The sequence below is a fragment of the Acanthopagrus latus genome, chromosome 14 (genome assembly GCF_904848185.1).
Source record: "Acanthopagrus latus isolate v.2019 chromosome 14, fAcaLat1.1, whole genome shotgun sequence".
Classification (NCBI taxonomy): domain Eukaryota; kingdom Metazoa; phylum Chordata; class Actinopteri; order Spariformes; family Sparidae; genus Acanthopagrus; species Acanthopagrus latus.
The window spans coordinates 14,060,091-14,075,817 of record NC_051052.1 but is presented as its reverse complement, the minus strand read 5'-3'; the positions used below and the strand labels follow the sequence as shown (position 1 = coordinate 14,075,817).

Here is a 15,727-nt window from a genome sequence, read left to right as displayed (position 1 = left end):
TTATTCCGGTGATATTTGTTTTGAGCCAAATTCAAGCAATCAAGTCAATCTCCTGTGAGGTCACTTGGTAAATCAAATCCTCCCCAAAGCCAGTTTAGAAAAGAGTGAACTGATCTTTCAGTTAAATATACACTTCAGTTCTGTTGACTGATGTAGTTTCATCATCAGGGCTAACATCGTCATCACTGATCCATGCATGAAGCTGCAAGCAGTTCCTCATCAGGATGCTGGTTGGTTCAATCGGACAGAAGTGCACAGCTTGAAGCCTGGCGAGATGGATTTGTGGGATCACTAATGTTCAGCAGAAGACATCAAGTCTTGCTCGGATGCACCTTTGAGGCACCAGCTGGGACTATGTGGCACCTAGATGCTTTAAACAGTTCAGTGAAGATCTAGTGACCATTTCAGAGGCATAATATGGCAGATTGAGTGGCTCTCTGGACCTCTGTCTTTGAAATTCCTGTCTCTGCCTGTGTATATATGTGTTGGTCTGCATTGCATGCTGGGCACAACTGTCCATCTGGCAGCTGAAACCCAGCAGAAGGCGCTGCTATATGGCTGCACATGCAGGCCAAAGAAGGAGCATTGCTTGTTGCATGCGTATTGCGTAATTATGGATTGTGTTTGAAGCCGAAGAGAAATTAAGATTATTTTGCACTCATCCACTTTGATCCGTCCTACATTTCCCTCCGATCATTTGAGCGAGCGAGGACACTGCGGATAAATATTCGTTCGCTCTGTGTGCTGATCTCTGAGTCTGAAGCTGGCATGACCGCGTCTGTGGTCATACATTTCCAGGGACTTTGCCAGCAGTCATCCCTCGTTTCATTTTCCAAAACTCCACGAGCTTTTTCACTGATCCGGCCCTTCTCTGTTGGGAAACACCATGGTTACGGCGCTGGCAAGAGCTGACCTCGGCCGCTGCAAACAAACACATGCGCAGGGAGCACAAACACACACTGCTGCTGCCGCTACAGTCCCCCCCCCCCCCACCAGAATTGGGCGATTGACATATCCCCCATGGCTTCGGGGCCTCACTAGTCAGAGCTAAGCAGTAATCAAAGCAGACACACAGGTCGAACTTTATTATGAGCACTCGATACCAGCTGCGGGAACAGCCACAGGTCCTCTGAAAACACAGTAGACAGGAAAGAGCAGGGAAATCAAAAACGGGCAGCAGATACATTGCGGCTTCGCTTGGGCCTGGAGTGCTGGTTTGAAGCTTTGGACTCAATGATGACCTTTTTTCTCGGATATTAAGTTGAACTTTCAGGACTTTCGTGGTGCCGGCGTGGAGAAAGTGAAGCTGATGACCTGACAAAGGAGAACCTCTCAGGTAGGATTCACCTCATTCCCCCCTTCTTCCTCCTCGTCGTCTCTCATCAAGTGGATTGGATTTGATCGGTGACAGAGTTGTCAACACAGAGATAATGAAGTTAGGGGTTAGGATGGTTACTGGATGAAACTCTTTGCTAACAGTTTTTGCTGTAATTGTTGAGAGGGACAAAACTTTTTCTGGAGCCCAAAAAAAGCAAAAGAAAACGGCTCCTTAAAAGTGTCTGCTGCCATAAGCAGCCTGATTTACTTTGAAACTAAATGGACGACATCCTCAAAGGGAATCTCTGATGTGTTCCGTATTATTGGTATTCTTTTGAAGCCAATACCCCGGCTCACCTAGACAACAATTTGAAAGCACATTTTTGATCATTTCACAGCGTGATGCCCAATTGAAGTTGATTGCTTTTTTTTTTTACACTGTGTGGCTCATTTTACAGACAGGGGAGTATTTGTTTGATTGACACTGATTATGTTGAAGATCACACTGAAACACCGTCGCCGTTTTAAATGTATCACTATGACTTTTCCCAATGCATTGCTCTTTTGTTTTTACATTCTTCAGTAAGGGTCAACGGTGTCCGTTGCATATATAATGAACGCTTCTTTTCATCAACACCATCAAAAGCTGGTAGACACGATAAATGATGCATCTATTAAATCATTCAAAGGCATTTTCGTCGCGGGACACCGATTGAACATGAATACGCATTTCACATTTCAGCCAGCTTTTTAAATCAGTGGTTGACGATTAAGCATGCCGAATACAATGACAAAGCTCAGTGTGATCCGCCTGTTCCAAAGCTTCTCTGTGGGTGAGAATAAACAGTGAAGAAAATGACAGAAAAATAACAGAGCTGAGTGGAGGATTTGCTGGTGTGGAGTGTCAGGCGGGGGCGTAGAGGGGATCGAGACGATTTCTGGGTCGGTCAATATTTGCTTATCATGAGCAGCTTCCTCCCAATTAACTTCCTGAACATGTGATAACCTCCAGTCATGAGATTATTCCAGAAGCAACTAATGATTATGTATAATGTGTTTCACTCATGGGTTTAAATTCTTCAACAGTGAGACAAGCAGGTGTTGGCAAGACATGAAGCGTTTCATTTTCGGGCAGCACGCAGCGGAGCCTTTGTGGCGTTTCCGTCAGTGTTGTGGTATTTTTTGTCGCCTTTTTCGCCTTCTTGTTGGTATTGTGAAGACTCAGCGTGAGCTCGACTGCGGTGGACCGGAATGAAAGGCGAGGAAGGGATGTGTGAGAAGTGATTGAGATGCACAGTGCAGTGCTCACAACATTTTATGCCACCTGCCTGCTCAGACCATGGTGGTGCTACATGATAAAGCTTTAAAGAGCAATTGTATTATTGTTGTTATTGAATAAGGGGCTTAATCTGTGAAGTCATATTCCCTACAAACAGAGGCAGCAAAGTGACTGCTAACTGTATTCTAGTTATACGTTCATGACTGTAGCTACTGTTAGCTTGTTAGCTCAGTTAGCTGTGCAGCTAGTCCGACCACCAGGGGAGTGTCGGTTTCAACCACAGGAGCTTTGTACTGCTCGGCAAAGGAGGCATCAGGCTAGCTGGTTAGCAAGCTTACTTCGGTAGATATCTCTTCAACACAACACAAAGGCGTCTTTAACATAATGTCAAAACTGTTATTTCTTCACACTCTTACATACGGCACCTTTCTGGGCTGGAAATGGCGGCCATCTTGAAAAAGTTGAACGTTTCAAGGCAGCGGTTTTCACTGGAGTTACTCTCCTCACGATGAAGTCAAGGAAGTGCAGTCTCCCTAACAATCCGCCTGAGTCTTGACCCTTTGGATATTATGTTGTCGGCTTTGATGTTACGTTTTGTAGCTGGCAGAGAGGAGAAGGCTGGAGTAGAGTTTGACAGGTTTATTTCACAAAAAGGGATTCTGACGAGGACGAGGGCAGGCAGGTGAATTGCTTGAGCCAGAACTGCAAACAACCAACTGTCCTGGTAGACGCCGCAACATCTGACCCATAAAATATGTCCTGTGTGGCCCAACGTCCTCGCCCTTTTCTTTACTCCTTACTCATATTTACTTTTGCAGGGTTTTTTTAATATTCTCTCACTGATTTACTTGGTGGACATTTAGTTTTGGGGAGCTGTATAGCTGCCCATGTTATTAAAAGGGCTGTAAAAAAAGACTGTAAAAATGCCACAACATCATTAAATTGTAATTTGAGTAGTATTCCCACCACAGCAGTCCCAAACACAACAGCAAAGCTTTTAGTATGGCCCGCAGATAAGCGTAATAACACGTCTTTACTGTATTCTCCTTCTCTCTACAGATTTTCTGCACATCCAGTGTCAGCACATTGTCCTGAAACCGTTGAGTCAAGAGCAAACCTCAGTGTGAGAGCCTCAGCTGGACAGGAACAGAGACTTTAAGTCATCACCATTACAGGCTGTGAGGACCAAGTGACTTCCTGACCCCACTGGTCTGTAGTGGTCCCACCACCATGGGGAAGACTGGGCGGAGCACAGTGGATTTAAACTCCCCGACGGAGGTCAAACAAGCAGTTCCCTTCGAGGAGCTGGATCCTGTGGCGCCCCCTGCAGATGAAAAGAAGAAAGAAGAGCCACCCGACAGGGGGAGCTGGAAGGGAAAGTTTGATTTCTTGCTGTCGTGTGTGGGATACGCCATTGGTCTCGGAAACGTCTGGAGGTTCCCTTATCTGTGTGGCAAGAATGGTGGAGGTAAGTACTGTCATGAGAATGACGGACACAAATGACCGTCAGGCAGTATAAAGTCAGTTCTGATAACATAATTTTTACTCTGCCCTGAACAACATTGTATCTGCTCAGGCTGAGCTGCCATGGCTGCCCCCACTAGCTTGATAGGCAGTATGATCCTAACGCTCAGTAGTCCAGCCTTCTGCCCGTCTAGCTCTAGATTTATAAATGGTACTTACGATTTTTCACAACTTTCTCTGACCCACTGCACCTTTCCACTACTCAGGTTAAAGGTCCAGAGAAAGCTGATTTTCTTAGTCTCACACCGATGCTTTGGGATTGTAGGTTGGGTCGGCTGCCATCCCAAAGTGTCAATACTTAATGAGTTGGGCCTTTAATCTACAGTGGCTGGTCCAAATGGCTTGTCCAAGTTCATCTGACTGCCATGACCTGTCCAGTTGTCCACCGCTAAGCAACCTCTTTGATATTAGAAACATGTCTTTTATTATGTCTCTCCACCTGCCTGGCATCCAAGGCACAAACCTGGAACCAGTTTTGTTCCGGTTTGCGCACCTAATTTCAAACAGTTAAGTACCCTTTGTCCGACAATAGACTGGTCCGGAACAGGAAAGTGTTGCGTACCCAAACACCAGACAATAAGGCAGGCAGGAAGACAAGCGAGCTTTGATGAACTAAAGCTGTGGTGCACATACTGAAGGCAGGCAAGAAAGGGCTGGCAACAAAAAGCAACACAGTACCATCCAGTTGGAAAATATCATCAGATAACTTTTGCTGTGAACCGGCGCTATGCAAATAAAGGAACGCCATGAGCAACGCAGGGAAAAAAGCAGAGAAAACAGACCCGGGTAACGGACATGGAAACACAGACGAACCAACAAAGAGTGAAGGACAATCACATACTTAAATAATCAGGGTTGAACTGGAAAAGCTAACAATATCTCAGGCTAGCTTGCACTAAGCTATTGAATAAACCAAACAACATTTTATCTAACTAGGATGCTAACAGTGCAACACGCCAGCTAACATGTTGTCTGAGCCGTCATGTATCCAAACAATAGTCTACAGCTACCCAACAAATCATTCAATTTTAGCAACATCTGAATCGCCTCCACAGACACTTTTCTTTCCTGCCAGCTGCCGTTGCTTTACCACGCTTAGTCCAAACCTCCCAGACACATACTGTATCAGCCCTCCAATACACCAATGAGTTAGTGCTGCCTGAGCTTGTAAAACTTCCTCGCTTGGACTCCACTTCCTCCCTGCTGAGAGTGTTGGCGCTCTACGCCACACTGCTAAATCCCTAGACTAGTCATGCACATTTTAACTTCTCTGTTCGGACTGGTTTCCCATGTAAGAGCTCATCATTCACATCAGCGGCTGGCAAAATTTTTTTTTTTAAAAAATGCATTGTTATTCTGATGGTAACACCAGAGGAACTCATTATGCTTCGTTATTTCCTTATTCACACCAACTCCATGCACATAAAAATAGTCAGAAATAAGTGCTTGTGTGGAAAAAACGGCCTAATTAAAGAGCAAAATGGCCTAAACTGTTCCCAGTTTTCAAGCTTTAGTGCTTTAAAAAGTGTAATAAACTATATATTGCTGGATTTTAAATCTCATTGGCTACTTGATGCATCTGTCATCCGGAGGCTGGTGTGTATGTGGCTCTGTATATTGGCTGGTTTCCCATGTAAGAGCTCATCATTCTCTCTAGAGTGTCTACCTTACATCATACACTGTCACAGGCCCCAACAATGGTGGCCTAACCGCAGATACCTCGGTTTGAGTTTGCCTAGAAGGCCTTACGTCTCTTTCTCTTGACGCCATCTACCTCCTGGCATGACAACAACTGGGGGTGCTACTCTCTGCTAAGCATTCAGACTTTTAAGTGGTTTATTTATCTTTTTAAAACCTAAACCTGCTCTTTGAAACCACACTACCATTTTCAGCTTGATCAAAGACGGTGATCTAGTGCCCCAGCAGGGGGCATGTCTCATGGTAAACCTGCCCCTTTCTTGATCTGATAAGCCTCCAACTCCCAGTCCCTTCAGAGTGCCACATTTTCCCTCTAAACATGTACACATCTTTATAAAAAGCTGCCCTTGCTTGTTATTTTTTCTCCGTCTGCAGACTTCAGCTGTCTAACCTAGATGCCAACCCAGATTTGAAGTCACTCTGTAGCACTTACACTTACTTCCTTGTAGTGTCAGGGAATCTTGGACAAGCCTTTATATCTCGTGAACGTGATTAATGGGACTAAGGTTGCACTTTAAGACCTTCTGAGTTGTAAATGCAAAACTATGATATTTAAACAAGACTGTCTTATAGCATTTTTCCTAATGCGCAAGGTATATCTTTAGGCAGACAGAAAAGGATATGTCATCCTTACCACAATGTAACATAAATATTTAATGTATTTTTTCTGTTTAAAATGAATACAACTATTTGTTTGAATCAAATATTAAATGGTATAATGAGCTGTCAGCCGGTTTCATCAGTATCAGTATGACTCATGCCATGTTAATGAAAGTTTTCTGATAAAAAACCTTATTAATCCTTGTGATTGCTGTCTAAATCATCGACCCCAACATATTTTGCCTCCTTGTTATGATCTATTTAGGGGCCTTTCTGATCCCATATTTTCTGACCCTGGTGTTTGCTGGGATACCTCTGTTCTTCTTGGAGACGTCTCTGGGACAGTTCACCTCAGTTGGAGGGCTCGGGGTGTGGAAGCTCTTGCCCATGATGAAAGGTAAGATGTGGGTATAAATGGGAAGATACGGATGTTCAGCTGCTGTCAGATATACATTTGCATATATAATTTAAGCTACGCACATGAGCTTCCTTTGTGGAAAAAAATTATTAGATTGGAAACTCAAATTGTTCATTTTTTAACACAGTTTATTCTCCAGGCTGAAACAAAAAAAAAAGGAAATTTTCATTTAAGACCCAGTGCTTGTTGGTGGCAGATGCCTCTGAGCCTCAAAGAGCTCGAGTGAAGCACATTTAATCTCCTGCCAGCACAGACGGCGACAGCGATAGTCAGTGTGCTGCTGTGCCAACTGATATTCAGACTCAAGGGCAAGTAAATACAAAAAATGGGAACAGTGATGATGATGATGATGATGATGATGATGATGATGATGATATTTATCGATAAGATATTTAACTGTAAATGCTGACTTCCTCTTCCTTCCTCAGGTGTCGGTTTGGCTGCAGTGGTCCTGTCCTTCTGGCTCAACATCTACTATATAATCATCATTGCCTGGGCACTCTACTACTTATTCAACTCCTTTGGTTCGGTATGTCACATAATCAATCATGGAGAAGCAGACCTAAACTGGAAATAGACATCTTCTAAATTCTGCTTTTGTACACAATCACTGCCAGTCACGCCTTCATCACCTTAGGTACATGGAGAAAAGTTGCTCGAGACTTGTTTATCACCTCGACAAGGTTTTTCTCTCTCCGTCTCGGGTTTTCTCACTCTGCTTTTGCACGTCTCCGCATGACTGCCCGTCTCCGAGAAGCCTGGTGGAAGAAACTTAAAGACTTTGCAGGCCTTGTGCTTGAGGCTTGAGGACTGAGAGGCAGGGATCAAAAAATATATTTTTTTAACTGTTGTGTTATTATCTGAAGGCTGAAAAAACACAATTGGCTCATTAAAATTGGGGACTGTGGAGGGTCAAAGTTACAGATGACAGAAGATAATATTTTTTTGTTCTAATGCAAATCCCATCAGTTAACATTTGATAAACATCACTGTTTTGTGCCAAAAGCCGAGAAATGCTTATCAGAATTCTGAGCTGCTGGAGCCGTGTTTTGTTTACGCGCGTGTGTGTTTTTGTGTGCAGGAGCTGCCTTGGCAAAGCTGCGATAACCCCTGGAACACGGAAAAATGCTTTTGTAACTACAGTCTGACAGACACCACCAACCTGACCAGCGCCGTCACCGAGTTCTGGGAGTAAGTCAGCCAGAAATGTTCCTGCCATACAGTATGTGAATGCACGAGTGAGTGTTGGAGCTGTTTTCTGGAGGCTGTTTGTGCTTATCTGTGTCTGAATTTGGGGTGTGTGTATGTGTGTGTTCCTGTAGGCGTAACATGCACCAGCTGTCTAGCGGTCTGGAGGAGCCAGGGGAGATTCGCTGGCCCTTGGTGGGCACTCTGGCTCTGGCCTGGGTGCTCGTCTATTTTTCCATCTGGAAAGGAGTGGAGTGGACGGGGAAGGTCAGACTTTTCAGCTTCACTCCCTGCTCTCCCCGGCTGCATCACATCAGAGAGTCTGCTTTATCTGAATCCCTTCTCCTCTTTTGCATATTTTAATGTCGTATCATTCAAACATGACACAATGTTGTTGCCGGCTGAGCCGATTAAAGAGAAAAATTGAACCGGGAGGCCAAACTGAAAAATGTCAACACATTTAAAAGATTGATTGCGATTCATGATAATTCATCACGGCGCCCAGATGATGAGGCCCAGAAACAGAGGCGTTCCCATGAGATTTCCTGAGGCACTTTTTAGTCACATATCTGGACAACTAGTGGATGGATTGATCCTTTCAGCCTCACCCTCAGTTGGGCACTGTGTTCCGTGACGTTAGCATGGTAGCATACTAAAGTGAATTGGTTACAAAGCACAAAGTAAGCAGTGAAAGAATATTTGAAATGAGCAGGTTGGTAAGAAAGATGCATGTTCATGTGGCATACTTCAGCCCCTTCTTGTTTTCAGTTTATCTCCAAAGCGCACCTGTCACGAGTCACAGTGCTCAGGTTATTGATCTGTCCCCCAGATCAGCAGCGGGATTTCATTCATTGATCCAAATATCCACATTCACATGAATTACTGATTTGTTGGACTTTGAGTTTCAAGCGACGATGACATTTAGGCCCGTCGTCCGCTGAAATGTTAGAATAAAAACTTTATTGGTATTTGAATTTCACAGTCGTTGATTGTTGAGTCGTAATGTAAATTGTTTCTTATGTGCACTGTTGCTCCGGAGTGAGTGCTGCTGGCTAATTAATCCTTTGTGTTTATAGGCCATCATGAAGGCTCTGTACTCTGTGCTCCAACGGTGCTTCTGGCATTAATCTATATGAGTTTGAGCAAACTTAATTATTCATTCATATTTCACATCTTAATTTCTTAATGCAGAAATAAGCCTGCAGATGTTCTGTAGCTGACCCTTTTAGCTTATTACTCTTACATTGTCCAAGTCCACATTTAATTTAACATTTAAGATTTTTGTTCTCATAGTAACAGCAGAGAAACTCATTATACTTCTTTATTTCCTTATACTCACCAACTCCATGCACGTAACATTAATCAAAAATAAGTGGAAAAACGTAATTAAGGAGCAAAATGTCAAAATCAACCTAAACAATTCCCAGTTTTCAAGCTTTATCGCTTTAAAAACTATAATAACCTAGAGGAGAGGAGAGGAGAAGAAGAGAGAGTGGGCCACAAATCTACACAATCACTCAGTGGCTGTTGTAGGCGCTAGGACTGGCATAGGAGCTAATATCTGCTTCAATCAGCTCTAACCCTTTATGTTTATAGGGCATTATGGCTGTTTTCTTTATGGTATTTATTGATACCCTCCTATACTTCCCGGATTTTAATTGTCTTTATCAACCGATTCTCGTCCCTCATACCTAAAATAAGCGTGAATTCTTTCTCTTTTTAATTTGAAAATGATGTGTCTTAATACTCATTTATTCTCCTCAGACGCTGACTCTGTTTACCTCTGCTGTCCACGTTTCACTCAGGTGGAGAAAGAGAGTCGGTGCTATAAGTTATTATTTAATCCCAAACTGCTGAAGTGATCAAGGGGTGATAAGTAAAGAAAGAAATCACTCGGCCCGCTGCTGCGGACTTTTTAAATTACAGCAAGTCGAAGTGATATGTGCGAGCAGAAACACATTTACACATCGACTGCCAGGGATAATTGGATTTTAATGCGTGCGAGAAAAATGAATTCCCCTAAAGCCGTGGCCTTGACGGACATTACCAATTAAGCATCATCATTATGCTATGGAACTGCTGGCCACATCCCCTCTGCAAAGAGAGCGATGGAAATATTCCTCCAACATACTTTACTCTTTATATACTGTGCATCTCTTTTTTTTACTTTTAGTTACTCAAGGGAAACTTGGGCGTTCTCTCATTTTTTAATTCTGCATGAATCACGAGTTTCTGGCTCTCTCTCTCTCCCAGGTGGTCTATTTCTCAGCCACCTATCCCTACTTCATGCTGTTCATCCTCTTCTTCCGCGGGGTCACCCTGCCTGGAGCCATCGACGGGATCCGCTTCTACATCACCCCCGACTTCAACAAGCTCATCCGCTCTGAGGTAAGGCAGTCCTGCGCACATCCGCTTTCATGAAACGCGAACAAACGGACGTGAATGCGGGCATACGCTCACGCATCTGTGGTCTCGACAGGTGTGGCTGGATGCAGCAACTCAGATCTTCTTCTCCTACGGGCTCGGCCTGGGCTCGCTCATCGCACTGGGGAGCTACAACTCTTACAACAACGATGTCTACAAGTAGGAAACATGCAGTCACAAGCTTCGTCTACATCCTCTATATGTTGTCCGCAATTTAATTCAAATTGTTTATCCCTTTTCTCTTTCAGGGACTCCATCATAGTGTGCTGCATCAACTCCTGCACCAGCATGTTTGCCGGCTTCGTCATCTTCTCTATTGTAGGCTTCATGTCCTATATCACCAAGAAACCTGTGCAAGAGTTGGCAGCATCAGGTGCAGATGCAAAACCGAACAGGAACACACAAGTATATGCAGAAAAGAAAACAAAAAGTGTTCTGACCCCCTCTAAGGCATACGGTTAAAGAGATTCTCTTCCCATCCTTACAGTACTTCAAATAGGCAAGACACACCAATGTTTATAAACCGGAGAGAAATATTCTCAGACTGGAGACTCGTGTATTTGACCTTTACACAAAGTCCTCTCTGACAAATTGACCTGCTTTCAGTCCTGAGCTGCACATACAAGTGAACTCGTTTGGCAGCCTTGGAAATGTTTTTCAAATGTGGGCGGCTGTCAATTCAGTTCAAGTCAAATTCAAAAGAAAAAAAACAAGTTAAAAAGTATGGCGCTGTTTGTGCATCTGATGCATGTAAATATGTTAGTGCTCATGTATTTCAGGAGGCTGTATAATGTGATCAGACAAGTTAAAATGTGTTTCTTCTGTGTGGCATTTAGGTCCAGGTCTGGCGTTTTTAGCTTATCCTCAGGCCGTCACCCAGCTGCCCATGTCGTCTCTGTGGGCCATCCTCTTCTTCTCCATGCTCATGATGCTGGGCCTGGACAGTCAGGTACATACAGCACGCTCTTCACATGCTTCACGTGTTGCTGAACAGTGTTTAGTAGAGCAGTTTTTGGTCTCATCCATTGTTCTTCACTGAAATACCAACAGCTACTGTGTAAATGAATTATTCATTAATATTTGATTTAGATGATGATGTCCTGTTCAAGATAACAGTGAAATCTGACTTCTGACTGACACTGAAGAGTGTCTACGGTGCTGAGATGAGATGGACTCAACTTAAGTGATCATTAATGACAACTGAATAAATAATAGAAAAGAATACTTATGTCACACCCAAATATCCAACTTCCTGTCTGATAACACATCCAATATCCAACTTCTTGCAAGATAACGCACCCAAATATCCGACTTCCTGCCAGATAACGCACCCAAACATCCGACTTCCTGTCAGATAACGCACCCAAATATCCGACTTCCTGTCAGATAACGCACCCAAATATCCGACTTCCTGCCAGATAACGCACCCACATATCCGACTTCCTGTCAGTGGTTGTATTGCATCATGGGAACTGTAGGCGCCAGGTTTGGACAAAGAAAAATATGCTTGGAACTTTTTCAAAGCTCTGACTCACGTCTCTTGATGCTGCTCTGTGTTAGTTCTGCACAGTGGAAGGCTTCATCACCGCTCTGATGGATGAATATCCCATGGTGCTGAGGAAGAGGAAGAAGGTCTTCATCCTCATCGTCTGTCTCATCTCCTTCATCATCGGCTTCTCTAACATCACACAGGTATATAGTTAACACAGTTGGGTGATCTGAACTGTTTTGTACAGTTTTAAATCAGAGCTCTTTACATGCCGGGCGGTGTAGTGTTAAGCTAAATCTGCTTACATTTTTCAAACACGAGGAAGAAGAGCCCGCTCCTGCATTAAACATGACGACAAAACGATCTCACAGCAACCTGCAGTGTACATTCATCATGCATATTTTATATAAAAAAAGACAGTGGTGTTAATATTGAGCCTCTAAAGCAGATATGTGTTTCCGTATGTGCGTTGAAACCCCCCAGGGCGGTCTCTACGTGTTCAAGCTGTTTGATTACTACTCCGCCAGCGGGATGTGCCTTCTCTATCTCGTCTTCTTCGAAACCGTCTCCATATCCTGGTTTTATGGTAAGAAATGTATTCTATGGAGTCTAGAGTGAAATCAAACGTTACCACAGCTAAAATAAGGCGAACAAGCCGGGTGGGAAAGGATGATATCGCGCCAAGTCACCTCATGAATCAGGCATGTAGATTCGCTATATAAACTATAAGCTGTCCAACAGGAAATTACTCTTATCTGCTCCACTTCCTGCGATAAGACTCCCCGTCCAATCAGCGTCCCCCTCTCTTTCAACATGTAATGATTTGTTCTGGTGGTCGTTATCTCCATGCTAACACACACACACTTCTTCTTTGTCCTCCCGTCTCTATGCCACAGGAGCTGAAAGGTTTTATAAGGACATCGAGGACATGATCGGCTACAGGCCATGTGTCTGGTGGAAGCTCTGCTGGAAGTTCTTCACGCCGCTCATCTGCCTGGTAGGCGGGGAGTGATTGTCGATCTGACCCCCATGCTGAGCGTTTTTTTGAACGTGAGCTTCCGTCTCCCTCGCGGAGATCTATGAACCCATCGAGCCAGATGGAGTGCCGACAGGTGGAGAATTGATGACGCTGCTGAATCGGTTTCCTTTTGCTTCAACTCGTGGGCTTGTCAGGCCCTCAGGGAAATCATGGCAACGTCTTCATCTTCACTAATGAAGCGATAAAGGAAGTCTACCGTTACACAGGCAAAATGGAAAATTAGGGATATTCTGCCAAAAATTTAAGTGCAGCCTATTCATCACTGATTGGCAAATGACATCTAGACTAGACAAATAGGTTAAACTGGGCTAAATGGTCTGTTCTTAAATAGCTACACAACTAATAGTCATCTGACACGCACATTTATGACTGCATGGACAAGTTTTACACTTTACTGCATGGTTTAAAGGAAAAGTTCTCCTGAAAATAAAAATCCAGTCATTATCTATTCACTGTCATGCGGATGGAAAGTCAGGTGAAGTTTGTTGTCCACAAGACATTTCTGGAGCTTCACATCATAATGGCATTCGCCTAAACAACTGAAGTGGATGGGGACTTGCTTTAAACCATTAAAAAACAACCAAAAATACATGGGGCCGTTTTATGTATTTTTTGGTTGAAATGCAGCTCATCCAGTGTAATCAAAGTCTTTTGAAGCCTTGAGAATCCTAAAAGATATTATTTTCACCAGTCCTGGAGTGCACCTAAGCTAAGATAGATGTTTTTTGGTTTTTTTTGAGAAACAGGTCCATAAGAATATAATAATGTAATAATCTTAAGATCTTTAAATAACACACAAAACACCACCTTGTAACTTCATATTCGCCAAGACTAAATGGACTTAATGTACCTAATTCCCATTGCAGGGGGTGTTTACCTTCAGTGCCATCGAGATGACCCCCCTCACCTTGGGGAAGTACGTGTACCCGCTGTGGGGCCAAGTGATCGGCTGGTTCATGGCGCTGTCCTCCATGGTTCTGATCCCGGGTTACTTCATCTACATGCTCTGCACCACCAAGGGCAGCATCAAACAGGTGCGGACCTCTTCCATGACTCACTGTTCGGTCTGTTGTTAGTGCCTTTTAGCTGCAGTTAAGGAGGGCTGATAATCACTGAGGAAATAGAGCAGCAGCAGAAAGGCGGGGGTTATTTAGACTGCAGGTATTCAGAAAAGGAACTCACAGAACATCGTTATCCTGTTTTTGTGTATGGAGTGTTATAGTTAATCATTTGTTACTGTTTGTTTCACGCAAAATCAGATTCTGTTGATTTTAAGATTTGATTTCGTTCCATCAAACATACCTGATCTTGGAGAATCACCTTTGACTGACGAAGCCCTCTCTTTACTTGACCAGCGTTGGCGGACGATGACAACCTCCCTGGAGGACGAGAGGTCATCGAAGCATGAAGAATTTACGCGCACGGGGAGCGTGGGCGAAGCTCCCGTCTAACCAGGACTGTTCAGGTCGAAATAACCCCACTGGCATTTTCTCCCCTCTGCCTCGACCTGCCGTAGCTGACATTTGAAATTTTGACAACTGGACGGATGGAATATTGTACAGTATGTTACAACAGGGTTGTTTTTTTTCCTCCATCTTAAATTATGCCGAAAAATCAGGCAACTAAAAGGAGGGGGGGTCAGGATAGAATGAAATGAAATGATGTGCATACACCACATATATACCACGACGTCACCCTACTTGTATATTTTATCAACAACTCAACAAAATTACTGTTATAAGGCCACAAATGTCATAAATGTTGTTGTACAGAGGCATTAAAAAAATCTGGTAAAACTTGATTCTAGGTGTGAAACTGTAATGCGATATAATTTGCTTGTGGTAGCTTAAAGAACAGACAAACCAGCCACTGTGATGTTGACTATATTATTAATGTCATTAAAGGTGTACAGGCTGTTTGTTGTTCTCAGTTAACCCCCACTTGGAGATGTGTTCTAAATGATGATGTTGTGTAATCGAAAGTGTTAGAAGACTGTAAATATAATTGTGTCATTACGTCGAGTACGTTTATTTTTTAAGTTGTTTCATACTGTGGGTTGCATTCAGTGCGATAAAATGCTCTGATTGGTCAGTTTTGGGGCAGATTATGTCAAATGATGATGTATGAAGGATTTTATGTCAGTTTTTAATGTGTTAAAAACTAAAAAATAAACTGCAGCTGGTAACTCATCTCCTTTCTCCATCAGCATCTCGCAGTGTAGTGCTTGGTAAGTCCAGTGATGGAGTGTAACTGAGTTTTACACATTTTAACTGTTCGAGTCCAGAAAATGTTTTGTGATTGCTGAAAATGGGTCCATTACACAAGCGAGCTGGCGGCAGGGTGATGTAATGTAATGCGTCAGCTGCAGCGCTGTGGAAAGGTTGCCCTGTTCTTCTTTGAGGTAAGTGATGAAATACTGAACACAATCATTCATCACCGGAGGGGGGGCAGCGACTGCAGTAAAGGCCAAGTTCGAGAGAAGAATTATCTGTTAAACTTGCGCTAACATTTTTCTATTTTCGGGCCTCCAGGGGGCACCAGAAACAAGCTGTACACAAACCACTGACACAATATATCTTAAAGTCGTCATGAGTAACGTTAAAGTCTGCTGACCTCATAAATGAAACCTCCTCACTTACCTTTTAGCTCTGGTTTCCTCTCCTGCAGCTTCAGTGGGAAATATTTGTCTCTTTAGGTGCTCGTCGTTCCGTCACCATCACCAGCTAATTACCAACACTGTCTGTCTGCTGT

At 43.5% G+C, this 15,727-nt stretch overlaps 1 protein-coding gene across 2 annotated transcripts; it reads left to right on the top strand.

Moving 5' to 3' along the window:
* Window positions 1-439: 439 nt before the first annotated feature.
* Window positions 440-15,165, top strand: slc6a1l (solute carrier family 6 member 1, like). 2 transcript variants are annotated; one of them, XM_037122423.1, is made up of 15 exons: window positions 440-1,336; window positions 3,656-4,064; window positions 6,684-6,815; window positions 7,265-7,365; window positions 7,918-8,027; window positions 8,159-8,291; window positions 10,278-10,412; window positions 10,504-10,607; window positions 10,697-10,821; window positions 11,285-11,397; window positions 12,009-12,140; window positions 12,421-12,523; window positions 12,834-12,934; window positions 13,843-14,010; window positions 14,332-15,165. In XM_037122423.1, the coding sequence occupies exons 2-15, from the start codon at window positions 3,827-3,829 to the stop codon at window positions 14,425-14,427; spliced, it is 1,791 nt and encodes a 596-aa protein (XP_036978318.1). In that variant the 5' UTR covers window positions 440-1,336; window positions 3,656-3,826; the 3' UTR covers window positions 14,428-15,165. The 2 variants fall into 2 exon arrangements, with proteins under 2 accessions (XP_036978318.1, XP_036978319.1); XM_037122424.1 differs by lacking the exon at window positions 440-1,336 and adding an exon at window positions 2,811-2,938.
* Window positions 15,166-15,727: the final 562 nt, after the last annotated feature.